The sequence below is a fragment of the Struthio camelus genome, chromosome 27, assembly GCF_040807025.1.
Source record: "Struthio camelus isolate bStrCam1 chromosome 27, bStrCam1.hap1, whole genome shotgun sequence".
Lineage (NCBI taxonomy): Eukaryota > Metazoa > Chordata > Aves > Struthioniformes > Struthionidae > Struthio > Struthio camelus.
Genome location: NC_090968.1, coordinates 7,309,345 through 7,323,824, shown reverse-complemented (window position 1 = coordinate 7,323,824; position 14,480 = coordinate 7,309,345). Strand labels below are relative to the sequence as shown.

The 14,480-nt window shown below is 56.8% G+C and overlaps 1 protein-coding gene across 4 annotated transcripts in view; it reads right to left on the bottom strand.

Moving 5' to 3' along the window:
• Nucleotides 1-7,432: 7,432 nt before the first annotated feature.
• TACC1 (transforming acidic coiled-coil containing protein 1) overlaps nucleotides 7,433-14,480 on the bottom strand; it is a 34,226-nt gene continuing 27,178 nt past the window's right edge. For all 4 annotated transcript variants that reach the window (XM_068920621.1, XM_068920619.1, XM_068920620.1 and 1 more), the window contains 7 exons: nucleotides 13,677-13,811; nucleotides 13,314-13,390; nucleotides 13,080-13,123; nucleotides 12,807-12,967; nucleotides 12,186-12,292; nucleotides 11,388-11,508; nucleotides 7,433-10,847 (listed from right to left, as the gene is read on the bottom strand). In XM_068920621.1, coding sequence (XP_068776722.1) covers nucleotides 10,779-10,847; nucleotides 11,388-11,508; nucleotides 12,186-12,292; nucleotides 12,807-12,967; nucleotides 13,080-13,123; nucleotides 13,314-13,390; nucleotides 13,677-13,811 — 714 coding nt within the window. In that variant the 3' untranslated portion in view covers nucleotides 7,433-10,778. The remainder of the gene's footprint in view (nucleotides 10,848-11,387; nucleotides 11,509-12,185; nucleotides 12,293-12,806; nucleotides 12,968-13,079; nucleotides 13,124-13,313; nucleotides 13,391-13,676; nucleotides 13,812-14,480) is intronic.

The window sequence follows — 14,480 nt, the reverse complement described above, 5'->3', positions numbered from 1 at the left end:
CCTGCAGCAGTGAGTTCCATAGCTGGATCAAAGTACACCGAATTATTTGTTTTCTCTATTTGAACTTGCCCTTTTTGGTTTCAGTACCTGTTCCCTTTTTTCTTGTGTTATGACTAAGGGAAACTCCTAGCAGATTGCTTTGCTAGTGGAACAGTGGCAGGGCTCTCAGTTAGTTTGCTATCTTGCCCTGAACTACATTTCTTGCAGTCCAATCCCTGCTCTCCTCTCCATGCTCCCAGCCACCCCCTTCCTTACCCTTCCCTTTTCTTTCCTCCTTGTTCTTGTTCACACACTCCCACCATGCTCCATTGCAAAACAAAACAGCATCAAGTACTCTTGAAGTGTCTTTAGCTCCACCAGAGCTCACTTGAATACCAGCAGCCTCAGACCATCAAACAAGCCCCACATCAGTGCTCCCCTCCCAGTCCTGCCCTCTGCACACCACGGGGCTGGCAGGACCCACCCAGTGCTCAGTTACCCCAGGGACTTGCTACCCCAAGGAGCCCTCATGCACAGGGCAGCCCAAAACTGCTGCTGGCTGGCCAGGGCTGAGGAGTGCAGGAGGAGAGGACCCTCTCCATGTCCTACTGATCATTCCTTGGACCTTGCCCCACACTGGATCTGCCACTGCTGCAAACAGCACTGGCATTTGCCTGCCTCAGTGAAGATGCTTTCATGTTCATTAACATCATATATTGAATATAGCTGGGAAGGTGGCCTGGTTGCTGCCTGGCACAGGATCCTGCAGTGCTCAACAGGTGCCTTCTGCACTCAGCTGCGCCCAGGAGCTTTGCCCTTTGCACGTAGTCAAGCTCCCCGGCCGGCACCGTGCCCTGCTCCCCGCACGGCCCACCTCTGCCTTACCTGCGCCTGGCGCTGCTCTTCCCTGCGGACTGCAAAGTCCTGCAGGCCAGGCTCTGCACCCAGGTTAGACCTGCCCCAAGGGGGCTGCAGGCTGCCGGAGGACTTCTACATATAATCACAATAGAGCAGCTCATAACAATAGCCACCTGCAGGACACGCCCCTTCGTTAGGGGTTCAAAGGGAAAGCGCGCTGGAAAGAGGAAAAGCAAGATCGCCCAGCGATGGCTCTAATAGCCAGGGGAGGAATTAGTCACCAGAAACTGTAATCTCTCTAGCGACTGCAGACACCGGCAGCGCTGCTCCTGCTCGCCGGGGCGCGCAGCTCGCCGGCGCTGCCGGGCTCGGGACGGCTCCTGCTGCAGGCGGGGGGGCAGGTGGACAAGACCTCTGGTCAAAAAAGGCAAAGAAATGCACAGCACAGACCCAGCCAATATTTCACACCAAATATATTTATAGTCTATCCAGGCCCCATATCTTCGCAGCCACAGGAAGAAAGAAACCACTCCCCGCAGCTGACACACGAACCTCAAGTTGGCATAAATCAGCCCGGAAGCACATTTGTCGAGGTAGCATGGCAGTGAACCAGCGAAGGGGCGATGGTCCCACCGCCCCCAGCCGTGCCCGGGCCCTTGCTGCTCGGGGCTGCTCAGTGCAGCTGGCAAAGCTGCTGAGCTGCCCGTGGCAGATGTGGCCCAAGTGAGCGCGCCTGCAAATAGGGTGCACGGGGAAGCCACATCAGCTCCGCCAGGGCCTATGATCTCGCCAGGCTATGGTTTTCCTGCAAATGAAAAGCAGTAGCTGCGAACATGATTTTCAACTGCAGCATTTATTTGACTCGCGGGTGGCTTGGCCTCTCCCGAGCTTTAGCAGAGCGGGACTCCGACTCCAGCGCACCAAGCTCGCGGGCAAGCCAGCGGGCTGCTGTCTGCAGCAGGTTTTCACCACGCTTATCCCTACGCTATTGCAGCTAGCAGCTACCTGGGCCGGCGCCAGGGCCCCCGGGACCCCCGTGCACTGTGCGGGCCGCAGCCGGCTGGCCGGCCGCCCATCACAGCAGCAGGTTGCCAGCCAGCGCCAGGGCGAGGAGGCCGGGCAGGGGCAGCAGCGTGTGGCCGCCAGTGCTCCGCGGGCCCCGCTGCGGCCCGTTGCAGTCGTCGCTGAAGCAGCATTGCAGGGTGGCCCCTCCAGAGCCGCCGCGCCGCGCCTGGTCGCAGAAGGATTTGTAGGAGCAGGACTTGATGATGCTATCTGGAAGGAAACGCACATGCACATGGGTGGTTAGGCACGGCCTCGGCAGCGGGACTCGGCGCTGGGGTCTCCGTTTGAGCTTCGTGCGAGCACCCGCAGCTTCGCGCCCCAGTTACGCTGCAGATCTGGAAGAAAAAGGTCTCCCGGGTCGGATGGCCGAAGGGTGTCCATGCAGCAGCATTGCTCCACACCGCCCCAGAGCACATCGCGCAACCCCCCGCGAAAGAAATGAGCAAATACCGATAGCCGGGCCAAAAAACCCGCACACAGAGCGCATCCGAGGCAGAGCGAGGGCTGGATTTCAGGCCCCATCTGTGCTCGGTCTCGCAGGCTGCGCTGCCGTCCTGCAACTGCAAGGTGGCTCTGAGGGAGTTAATGCATTTCTGGAGGATCAGAACAGCATGTCACAAAGAAGGACTTTCCTTATGCCAGAAAAATGTTGTAATTTATCTCAGACTGAAAGCCTGTCTCTGAAGACCAAAAACTTGGAAAAAAAACAGGTGGGAAAAATCCCAGTGCACAAAAAGCAAAACATCTTGGAATCTGGCTTGACTTTGTTTCTTTGCTGGTTTTTGTTTCCACTGCTTTCTATCAGCCAGTCAGGTCAAAAGCAGCCATTTTCTGCCTGGAATAAGTTATAAAAATGCCTGACATGCAGAACCCTGGGGGGGGGGGCCTGTGATCCAAATAATAATGAAGCCCAGTGGAACACAGTCAGCTGTGTGCACGGCCAAGCTCCAGCACAGGAAACCTCTCCGTGGAGGAGAGGCCATGTCCCTTGGCTGTCCTCAGGTGTCCTACAGACACTCCCACGGCTTTCGGGCTGCTTTCACACCGCTGACTCTGAAAGAGCGGGGGGCTGATGAAATCACACACGTTTCTGCACAAGCCAGCGTGCATCCAAGCTCCCTGCTTGGGCTGTCTAATCGCAGGGCAGGAATCCTCCCGAGGCTGAGCTGGAGCGCTGGGACTTTATCTCATTTACTTCTGGGCCTGCCTGCAGCTCTCACTATACCCCTCTCTAAGGACTCCCTCGTAGCTCCCAAAGCTGCAGTTCAGCACCCGTCAGCAAGCCTTTATCTGGTGCGCTGATGGGAAACAGAGCTGCAGCAGGGTGACAGCAGACCGTGGCTGAGCCTGCGATGGAACCCAGCCTGCGGCATCCAGCCCGCGATGGGACCCAGCCTGCGGCATCCAGCCCGTGATGGGACCCAGCCTGCGGCATCCAGCCCGCGATGGGACCCATCCTGTGGCATCCAGCCTGCAATGGGACCCAGCCTGCAGCATCCAGCCCACGATGGGACCCAGCCTGCTGCATCCACTCCACAGTGGGACCCAGCCTGCAGCATCCAGCTTGCCCTCCCATGGAGCTGGCACTGCTGCCTCACTGCTGGGCCTGAGAAAAGCGATCCCCTAGCAGGCACGTCAGGCGGCATTGGTCTTTTACTGCCAGCCCAGTAAATGGGAGGGCAATTAGCTGCTGGAGCTACTACTCCAGGGTGCTCAGTTAAATGCATCGTTAAATGGGGACCAACAGTCTGCCTAATCCATGTGCCCTATCTGAGGGCTGGGCTGGGGGCGAGAGCCCCCAGTGAGGCTCTGGCCCGGGTAAGCAGAGCCATGCTTTGCACGCGTTACGCCCTGGGGGCTTTGCTCCAGGTCTCCTGCCCCAGCAAAGGCTGGTCCTTGCAGAGGCAGGCGCAGAGGTGCAGGAGGCTCTTTCTCTAGCCCTCGGCCCGGCCGTACTCCTTCCCTGCCATGGTCTGCACCGAAGGGCCGTGGAGGCTTTGCTACTTGCTCTACCAAGCTGGAGGAGCCCCCAGCAAGGAGCCCTGCCATGAGCCCCTCCGTACCCCCCACCGCCTGCTCCAGCAGCAGCAAACATCTGCCCTGAGTCCCCTGGGGAAGCACCGCTTCTCTCCTGCGGCCACTTTGAGGTTAAATGGCTGTTTGAGACCAAGCCCTGGCTGCCTCCCCAGCTCCTCCCGCCTGCACACAGGATGCTGATGCTCCAGGGCAGGAGCGATGCCCTCTCCGCCGCGGCCAACCCCTGGCTCCCTTCCCAGGCCCTCGGTCCCGCGCCGCCCACCGCCCTCCAGTGCCGTGCTGGGGGCTAGCACATTCCCGCGGGCCCCGGGACGCTCTGCCTTTCCTCAGTGACGCTGTCACTTCCCCTTTTGCAGGCTCCCTGCAAAGCTGCCTTTTGTCCTCAGTTTGCAGCCGGCAATGCGTCTCAGCAGCAGGTAGCGCGTGTGCAGCGGTCCAGCACAGGAGAGCTCCCCGGCTGCAGCCCTCCCGCGGCTCCGGGCCAGGCTGGCGAGGGACGCTAGTGGCGATGGCTTCGCCAGCCCGGCGGGGACTTACTGGGTGCAGTGATGGTGGAGCAGGCGTCCGCGTACTGGGGGCAGCTGTGGGAACCTTGCTTGTTGCAGTCGTTCTCGTTGGAGGCAACACATTTGTGGCATCTCAGCGCTTTACCTGCACGAAGACAGGGCGGAGGAGGCGTGAGCGCGGCGGTGGCGTGTGGTCCTCGAGCCCACCGAGAGCTCTTTGGGCTTGGCGAGGCGCCGAAGCAGCAGCCCAAGGCTAGTGACTGCCAGCGCACGGGCAGGGAGCCAGAGTGTGCAATGATGGGCTCGGGACCCCCCCACCCGTCAGCACCGCTTCCTCGCTGCGGAAAGGGTTAGCGGCGGTCGGCAGCTTGCAGCCGAAGAGCAGGGCCAGGCGTCTGCAAGGCCGAGGCAATTAGCAGGCTTCGGGATCGGGCCTCCATGGTCTCTCCGGTGCACAAAGGCACGCAAAACTGTTCCAAGTATGACTCAAAATGATGAAAGCTGAAGCGTGCATGCTGTGTCTTCTGAGTCCTGGTTCTGCAAAAGCTTCCTGAAACTGAGATTCCCGTTATTTCCCTTAGGTTAAAAATAGGTAGAAACAATATTAAAAAAAAAATAGAAAAAAATAGATCTTTGACTTTCTCTGCAGAATTTCATTTTGCTGAATAATTATTTGGGGGTGGGGAGGAGGGAGGTTTCGACTGGGCTGTGGAAGCAGGTTTCATGCATTTGTGTGATTCTGAACTAATGTGGCTTCCCCCCGTGCAACACTTTGCACCGAAGCGGCACCCCCAGGCGCTGTGCTGGGGATGAGGGCGGGTGCAATGTTGGGGAGCAAAAGCCTCATCTTCCAGCTGGCTCCCACAGGTGGCCGGAGGGATGCAAGATAATAACCTGCTCCTGGCCCCTGCGGGCGCTGTATGCGTCAGAGCTGATAATAGACATAAGACCCTTTTGCAGAGGGTTTGACCCTTTCGCAGAGGAAAATGCACAATTGCCAGAGGGCCCAGCGCAGTTTGGGAACCAGCTGAGCAAATGTAAAAGTGTTGTCATCATTTTGTGACAGAAATAGACTTTAAATAACAGCAGTATTTGAAATACCTACAGACACAGCGTCTCAAAAAAAAAAAAAAAAGAAGAAGAAGAAGAAGAAGAAGATCCTGCTTCAGCCTGAACCAGGAAATTATGAAGAGCACATGATGGGTAAATTGCCACTTCACGTGGGAGTAAAACTTGTATTTGCTTTCCCGGCTGAGCAGAGCCCTCTCGTGGCAAGCGGTTCCCGGCTACGTGGGCAGCGCGCTCGGGCCTGCAGGGCGGTACGAGCGCCTGCACTCAGCGCAAGGAAAAGGAGGAACTCGATGTCTCAGGCCAAACTGAGATTTATACAGCCCAACGCCAGCGAGCGCCTGCTATTAATCCAGAGCGAACAGCGACGTCTATAAGGCGATCACTCGCCCTTTGCGGTTCTCCTCTGCGGCTCATTGCAGCACGGTGCAAGCTCTGATTTTACCCTTAGCTAAAAGCAAAGTCACGGTTTGTATCCCCCTTGGTGCAGAGAGCCTGAACTCATCGCAGCCCGAATCCACTCCCCGCCACGGCACCGAGCAGCCGCACCACCGGCCGGCCGGCTAAGAAACCTTTTTGCGATTCTGCCTGTGAAGAACCAAGCTTTAGCTCGAAGGCAGCGCCGGCAACGGCAATCTGCTCTTCCCTGGCCTCGCTGCCACCTTGGCTCGCGCCAGGGCAGTCCGCGGCGGCGCGGCGCGGCCAGCGGGCGCCTGCACATCGTGCCAGCCGCGGAGGGAAGCGCAGGGGGACGTGCGCGCTCCGGGGGGAGCGAGCGCCAGCCGCCCCGGGGAGCAGCGCCGCCAGCCCGGGCCGCGCCGGGCTGCAACGGGGCGCGCGAGCCACCGGGCGCCCACAGCGAAGGCGGCGGCCGAGCAGCAGCTCCCGCGGCAGCCGCGGCCCGTCCTGCGCTGCCGCCGGCTGCAGGACACTTACTGTCTCCGGCCAGGGACGTGACGACGGCCAGGGCCAGCAGGGTCTTCAGCGCGGGCATGGTCAGCAGTGTGCGGAGCGGGGCCGCGCAGCCGCTGCTTTGTATTAAGGTCTTACAGCTAATCTCCTGGAGTGATTGGATCAGTGGGCTGAGGATAACACACTTATGCAGCCCCTGGCTAATGCCATCTTAGCAGGGCAGGAGGGGACGTGGTGCCCCAAGGGCATCGGCCGGCGCCGGCCCGTTCCCCGGCTGCCGTGAGCGCAGCCCTGCTCCGCGCCTGCTGGTTCCTGCGCCGGGAGCCGGCGCCGGACAAGTTCCCTTGCAGCAGCTCTCAGCGGTCCTGATAAAGCCCATATGCTCTGTGCAGAGAAAAACCCCTTTCTTTCTGTTTGCAGCAGTTTAGTTGGGGCAAAGTCCTCCAAAGCATCCATCCCACCCAAACCAGTGCAAGAGGCCGGCTGGAAGCATGCATGGGGCTGGGAGCACCACGCGCCACCCCGATACTCACCTATTCGCTCTGGCGCCCCTCAGCCGGGCAGGGGAAGGTCTCTGTCGCCACAGAGGGAGAAGCTAAGCTGAGGAACGTTTACCCAAGGCCCCGAAAGGCACCAGGGTCAGGCCAGGGCTGAAAGCAGCGCCTGCTTCCCAGAGTACCGCCACTGCTCTCCACTCGTCTTCCCCGCGGAAAGCTGTTCCCCCGAGCACGGGGCACGCCGGCGGCTGCATCACAGCTTAGGGAAATCTGCCAAGCACAGCATTTAAGCATGCTAGAAATTATCAGGGCATTCAGACTTGTGTCGGGTCTGACTTCCAGAGTTCATAAAAGCAGATTTCAGGAATGGATGCTAATCATGCTTCTTCAAAATCAAAAGAATGACCAACCCTATTAATAAGAATGAGGCAGAATGAGGTCCTTTCTAGAAGACAAAACCGACTTCTCTAAAAAAATCCATCACCAGTCTTCTAACAAATACCAAGAAGCTTTCAAGAGTGGTAAACACAATTTTTATTCAGGCAATGAAACATGGAAAAAATATATTAGTAATCATTATAATAATCTCATTTGTGTGAGTATAACTCTTACAAATATTTACCTGACATATAAAAGGGAAATTATCGTACATATAAAATTTATGTCGATGGCAGTTACATACATTGTACAAAGCAATCCTGGTAGTAGTCAATGCAAAGATGAAGTCCTCCCACCTCGATGAGGGAGGGCGCTCCGGAAGGACAGGGTGGAAGCGGATTTGCAGGGAGGATGGTTACTCATTGGCACTTCATTGTAGACAAGAGATCTATGGGCAAACACACACTTGCAAACAGCAACGCTAACGGTTTTACAGGCAGGCACCCTCCACTGTTAGGAACGGATATTGAAATTCTGCTGCGAGAGACAGAAAGAGAAGACGAACACAACCATGCTCGGCTCTCAATGCCTGGCTATTTGCAAAGTTTTCCTGCACTGATAACACTTCTTGGCTTGAACACGGGGGAAGCATGTGAATACCGTTGTGTTCCCAAGACACTTGAGGAAATTACTCTGCAGCAGGACTGCAATTGGCTCCCTGACCTGGGAACAGCAGGGACTTTCACACTCCTCTTCAAATGCTGTTGATTAGCAAAAGATGGAGCCATGCCTTTGTAGCCTCGCAGAGAAGGAGCTCCAGGAACCGAGCCAGGCTTCGCCGCAGCTCTGCTCCCGGCTCTGCGTGCCAGAAAGCAGCACACGAGAGGCAACAGTCTTGCCCATTTAAAGTTACAAACACAGGCCTTCTATTATATATAACTATAACCATTATATATATATTTATATATATGTAACTATAACCATATTATAGTTAATAAATCATTCCTTAGGAATCTTCTTTGCCCAGATTGTAAGTGCATGCTGACAGGCACAGAAACAGAGCAGCATTCGGACGACAGAGGCAGTGAAAGTGCAACCACGAGACACCAGGCAGCAGGGAGAAGTGGGAAGATGCTGCCAGAGCAGATTATTGCCGTGGGAGCAGCTCTCCACAGGCAGCCTTGCCTCTCACACTGCTCCTCTTGCAGCAGAGGGAAGACTGGAGGATTTACTTCATAATATGCAAGTTACAGTTCTGGGTAGCTGCTGAGAGAGGTGAAATCAAAACTTCACAAACTGGAAACCACCCCACATTAACTTTTTATGAGCCCCAAGAGCTTGTGCAACTCTGCTCTCCCTTCCAATTTCTGAACAAGACGCAAATGGACAAACCCAAATCCCCAAGAGAAAGATGGGTCTCAGGGTTTTTAATTTAACTGCAGAGCCCCTCCGAAGGTCCAGAGGGGCAGCACACCCCGTGATCAGCACCTTCTGGAGGTCGCTGCTCGCTACGGTCACCATCACCTGCAAAAGCCCTGGCTAACAGCAGCCAAGAGCGGGTCATTCACCGTAAGGCCAGGAAGGCTGTTCTGGAGTGGGACACGTGTGAGAATAAGAGAAGAAGAAAACGATGCTATTCTAGAAGTCCCAAATGCTGGTGAAATGGAGCGAAGGGAGTCATGCTCCAGTGGGCTGCGGTTGGCACATTAACTCCCTGGACAGAAACAGCCTTCACAGATCATCTCATAGAAGTTTTTCTACCAGTGTATTGGAGGGATGTGCAGGGAGGAAAAAGGGAAAAGTTTTTTCTTTTCTGGCAGCTGTGCAAGGAGCTGACTATTGGGCAGAAAGCCGCAGATCCACCCCTCCGAACGGCCTCAGCCGCCGGCTCCCTCTCTGCACCGCTAACAGCCCCACCGCCGCGTCGACCGGGAGCGTGAGCACCCGTCCCAGAAGTGCTGCGTGCCGGGGCAGGCTGCCATCATCTTTGCTGCCTAAGTGTATAATAAAGTCTCTCTATACATAATGTAACTAATAAAATATCTATCAGGTATATGGCTCTGATTTCAACAGATGTTTGCACTGCATGCTCAACACAGGGAACAGAAAATAGAGAGAAAACAGCTTGATTCTGTTACCAAAAGATAGCAGCAAAAAGGTTTGCTAAAGTTGTAGCCAGGCTAGGTAGGAAACAGTCAAAACAGCAAATATTTCCCTTATTTGACACTTCACCACTATGCATTCAAGGTGATACTAGTGAATCCTCTATCACTACAGCCCTTCTGTACTGGTTAGGAGCCTTTAGGTCAGCAGAATCATGAAGAAGTTTGGGGTTTACTTCCTTCCTTCTGCAACAGCTACGGTGGGGGACTGAGCTCCCTGCAGCTTGTGGGACCAACAGCAAGGGGCTTGGCTTTGCACGTTTTAAAGCAGACTAGAAACCCCACATCAGTAAATATCAGGAAGTGCAAGGGGTGAACAGCAGAACGGCCGCAGGGAGGAAGGACGGGTCCCAGCTCTCCAGAACTAAGATCTTCCCCATTTCTCTGAGGAAACCACCCCGGCTGCAGACGTCCCCAGCACTCAACTTGCTCTCCTTGAGAAGGCTTGGAGTGACTACGGCCAAGCAGCCGTCTCTGCCCTCCTGTGGGCAACGGGATGTGCAGGAGGACCGTGCCAGATTGGAAAAAGCCGGCAGAGAGCCCGAGCGCAATGCTAATAAAGTGCACGAATGCGGAGAGACGTGGGCTTCCTTCCCTAGAGGCCAGCATGGCCAGGGATTGGGATGTGCTGTGCTGTGCTTCACTGGTGTGCTAGAGGCATGGGTCTGCCCTGTGAAAAACCACCCCCTCCCCAAAACCTACCTACCGCCAGGCCACCTCACCAGGGGATCCGGGCGGCGGTGGGCGCTGGGGTCCCTGTGCTGCCTGCGCTGCCTCTCCACCCCCTGCACATCCCATGCCGGGCTCCTTCCCCGGCACGAGCTGCTCAGCCTGCGCCAGACCCGGCATCGCGCCTGGGACCTCGCCCGCGTCTCAGGGCAGGACCGACCGCGCCGTCGAGCCCATCTAGCGAGAAAAGAAAATCAGTGGCGGATCTCGTGCGAGCGCAGCTGGCGCCCGCTCCCGCGGCCGGAGCCCGGGAAGCCACCGCACTGCTGGGAAGGGCACAGACGGACCGCGCGGCCGGCCGGGGGGCTGGCAGCCCCACGGGGAACGCACGCGTCCAGCCTGACTGCGGAGAGCTGAGCCGAGCCCCAGCGTCTGTTGGGGCCCTCGAGCCTGGGAAATAACCAGAGCCTGGGACATCGTGGGGGCCGGTGTTGCAGGTGAGGCTGCGGAGTCCGGCAGCCAAGCGGCAGGCAGCTGCACGCGTGTGCTTCTCTGCTAAGGGGGTTATTCCTGGGTAATAAGGCAAGGTGCTTGAAGGTACAAGAAAAGCGGCCAAGTGCACAGTGCTGGACGAGGGGTGGTGAGACTCAGTCTGTCCTTCCCAGCTTCGCTATCAGCTCATCGCAGATCTTGGTCAGCTCCTCAATCTCCTGGTTCTGAAAGAAAAGCAGACCTTGAGGACCCCTGCCGCGGCACCAGATGGGGATTAAGCCCAGGTCCATCTGCCACTGAGTCAGCACACGAAGCTCCACCAGCAGAAGGTGCAGCTGGGCTCCTGTGCCTGCCGCTGCCACAGCTCCTCCATACAGCACCAGGTGCTGTGGGGAACACAGGATCACGTCTCCTCATCCCCTAACACATCCAGCTGCGTTTGTCGCACAGGGCCCCCGCACCTCTGGCTGCCCACTTCTGCTGTTGCTCAGCCCACACGTCCATTAGCAGGCACATGTAGACAAGCTCTGCCCGTGCTCCAAGACAGCTCAACGCGTGCCAGCCCAGCGCTGGAGGCCACATGGCTGCACGCAGCCTTGCCTGAGCCTGGGCAGAGCTTGCATCTCCTTGCAAGAGGACAGAGTCATACACAGAAAAGCACCTTCTGGGACAAAGACCCGAAGACCACCTCCAGCACCAAGGGGATGCTCAGGACAGCCAAATGGTACCACAGCAATCCAGAGAGAAAGCAGTGGGAGCTTTACCTTCTGATGAAGGGCTCTTTCCAGGGACTCCACCTTCATCTGCTCTTTGCGGAGCCCGGCGTGCAGTGCCGCGCTCTCAGCTTTGGCCTTTGTGCGCACCTGGGCGATCTCCTCGTTGGCTCTTCGTGGGGTTGGGAGAGAAAGAGACAGTGGTTATGCCTTTGGAGGCAGCCAGGGAACATTTCCCTGTACAGAAAAGTTGTACTCCATATGACGCTGGATTAGGCAACTCCAAACTCCGGTATGGAAACTGCTTTCTCAGGGCTAACCTAAACCAGCTCCTCATTCACTTGGCTCAGATGTACGAGCAGGTCACCATGAGCTGCTGCACATCAGCTCAGCCAGGGTAATTGCATTACCCTCTTTGCACACAAGAAACATGAGATCAACTGAAATGTGGGAACTTTTTAAGCTACTGCAAACAGACTCTGCACCTCAGGGCCTCCATTAAAAAAGGTAAGCAGAAGAGCAGAGAGTCCATTCAGGGATTTGTGCTAGCTTAATTATATCCATTTAAACTCACATCTGAGGTTATAAACAGCAGCTTTTCACGTCAATAAGCTCTTGCCTTCTAACCTCAGAAATGCAAATGGAGACCAGTGCCGCACAACTTCTCAGACGCCAGTGCCGGATGGGCAGGGCTGTGCACACGAGTCTCTCTGAGGGTTTGCCATTGCCATGCTTTTATAAATAGACCCCAAAGGAAAGCATGAAAAGCCACCTTTTCTCTTCCTTCCCACCAGCACCCAGAAAAGGCCAACCTGCCTTTCAAATACCCAATGGAAATGGGATGCTTACTTGTCTAACTTTTCTTCTGCATGGACTTTCAGGGCCTGATATCGCTGCTCTTCTTGCTTGACCCGGGCTAAATAATCTTGAGCACACTTTTTCAAAGCTTCTTCATTCTGGAAAATAAGGTACATCCGTCTGAACGGGGACTGAGCACAGAGATGCTACTCTGCTACATCTGCATGTAACAGAGAAAAACTTTAAATAGGCCCAGTTTCTCACTTATGCTGGAGCATTTATCCAGCCTGGCAGCATGGAAACCCCTTGTGCAAACGGAGCCAGTGCTTTTAAGGGTGCATTGCCCTGGCATCCGCTCTTGCCTTGGATGTGGCTTCTCGCAGGTTAAAAGGAGAATGCTGTGGCAAGAATATGGAGACGAACGGGCTCTCCGGAGAGCCCAGCTCTCACCACTGACTTCCTGTGACATTCACAAGCCTCCTCTTCTCATGTATCAAAAAACCGACAGAGGAAAGCAAGCAGATAAACAGTCCTCTGAGCATGAGCAAAGCACCAATTGGACTGAAGGGAGCCGCAGCGTTACTGCATGGGACGAGGTGAGGCCATGCTGCCGGGAACCCTGCACTTGGGACCAGGACTGGGAAAGGGAAGAGGAACTCAAGAGGCAAGGACCTTCTTAAAGCCTTCCAGGACACCCTTCAGGTTTTCATATCTCCTAAAGAGGTCCGACAGGGACCTCTCCACAGAGTTTAGGTCTGCCAGGGCCTGGTCCTTCTCCATCGTGAGCTGCTGGAGGTTCTTCTGCGATGTCATGTTCGTCCTCTGTTCATCCTCTGCAACAGAGAAGGGATAGCACATAGGACACAGTGACAACGTGGGGACCCGACCGCCGGTCAAGGCACACCCTTGTGCTAGGTCCACCCTGGTGCAGGGCAGAGGCCTTACCTATCATCTGGGCAATGGTCTTCTCATACTCAGCCACAATTTTCCTGGAACGGAAGGAGAAAACAGCAGGTGAGAGGTGGCGCTTTGCAGGCAGACACCTGGAGGACAGCTCGGCTGCCAGCAAACTGCCCAGGGGCCCCGCAGCAGGAGGGAGAGGTGCTCAACCCGCGGGAACACACAGTCCAGCCCCACTCCGCAGGTGGGTGTCTGCCCGCCGGACAGGAAGGTCTTTACCTCATCTCCAGGACCTCCTGCCGGCTCTCTTCGTATTTCTTCTTCCACTCGTTTGCTTCTATCTCCTTGGTGATTATCTAGGTCGTGGCAGACACAAGACCCTCGGCATGTGCTCCGAGTCTGTACCTCAACCCTCAGCCCCCCAAAGGCGCTTGGGTTCACCCGTGTCTGAACGCCTGCGGCACGTGGGAGCTGGACCCGGCGAAGGGAGCCGGTGCATCCCCCCTCCACGTGCTCCGCAGCAGCGCCCAGACCTCCTGCAAGGCAGCCCCAGCTCCCGCGCCACGGCCGGGAGGTGTTGGCCAGGGGCCCCAAGGCCAGGTGTTGCGCCGGGGTGCAACCTCCCTGGCCGCTCGACCTTACCTCCTCCCTGATGAGCGTGAGCACCGCTGTCTTCTCGGATTCACTGAGGCAAATGCCGTCCAGGGGACTTTCGCTTCTGCCCACGCTGGTGATGGGTGCAGGGGCTTTCTCCATCGAGCACAGCCCAGGGTTGCCCTGCGGGGAGAATTATCCATCAAGGACGCAGCATTGCTCTGGCTTTCTTTTCATCCTGCTTCCCATGTTTGGGGTGTCCTCCCCCCCTCTTTCATCACCTCTGCAGGCTGATGATCTGAGGCACCTGATCCGAGCCCTAACCTGCAGGGATAGCCGCCTCCTGGACACCTGGACACGAGCTGCCCACGGACCTCGGCCACCTCCTGCTGCGAGTGAGGGGGGCCAGCCCCTAGACCCACACGAGGAGGCGGCACTGCCGGGACGTGCAAAGCCCAAGCAGGGGGTGTTCGTGTGCTTTTGTGCATGCAAGCGTCCTCCACGTGCGCTTGCATCCCAACGGGATGCTCTCACACCTGACACCACCCTCACTCCGCCCTGCGTTTGCTTTTGTGGTTAGTTTACAACAGCCCCGGCCTCGAGGAGCTCTGCTGACTGCGAGCCGCGCAGGAGGGTCTGCGAGGGGTCGGGTCTTGCCTCGGTCCCCTCCCGGCGAGGTGGCGGTTTCACTGCAGCTGGCACATCCGAACTGCGGGCAGCAGCTGCAGAGAGACTTGCTCAGCCCTGCTCATCGCCCCGAATTCAGCAGGGATCTGGTGGGGGCCGATTTCTCCTGGCTGCCGAGCAGGTGCCGGGCTGGCCCCGGCCAGGCAGGCAGGCTCTCGCCCCAGG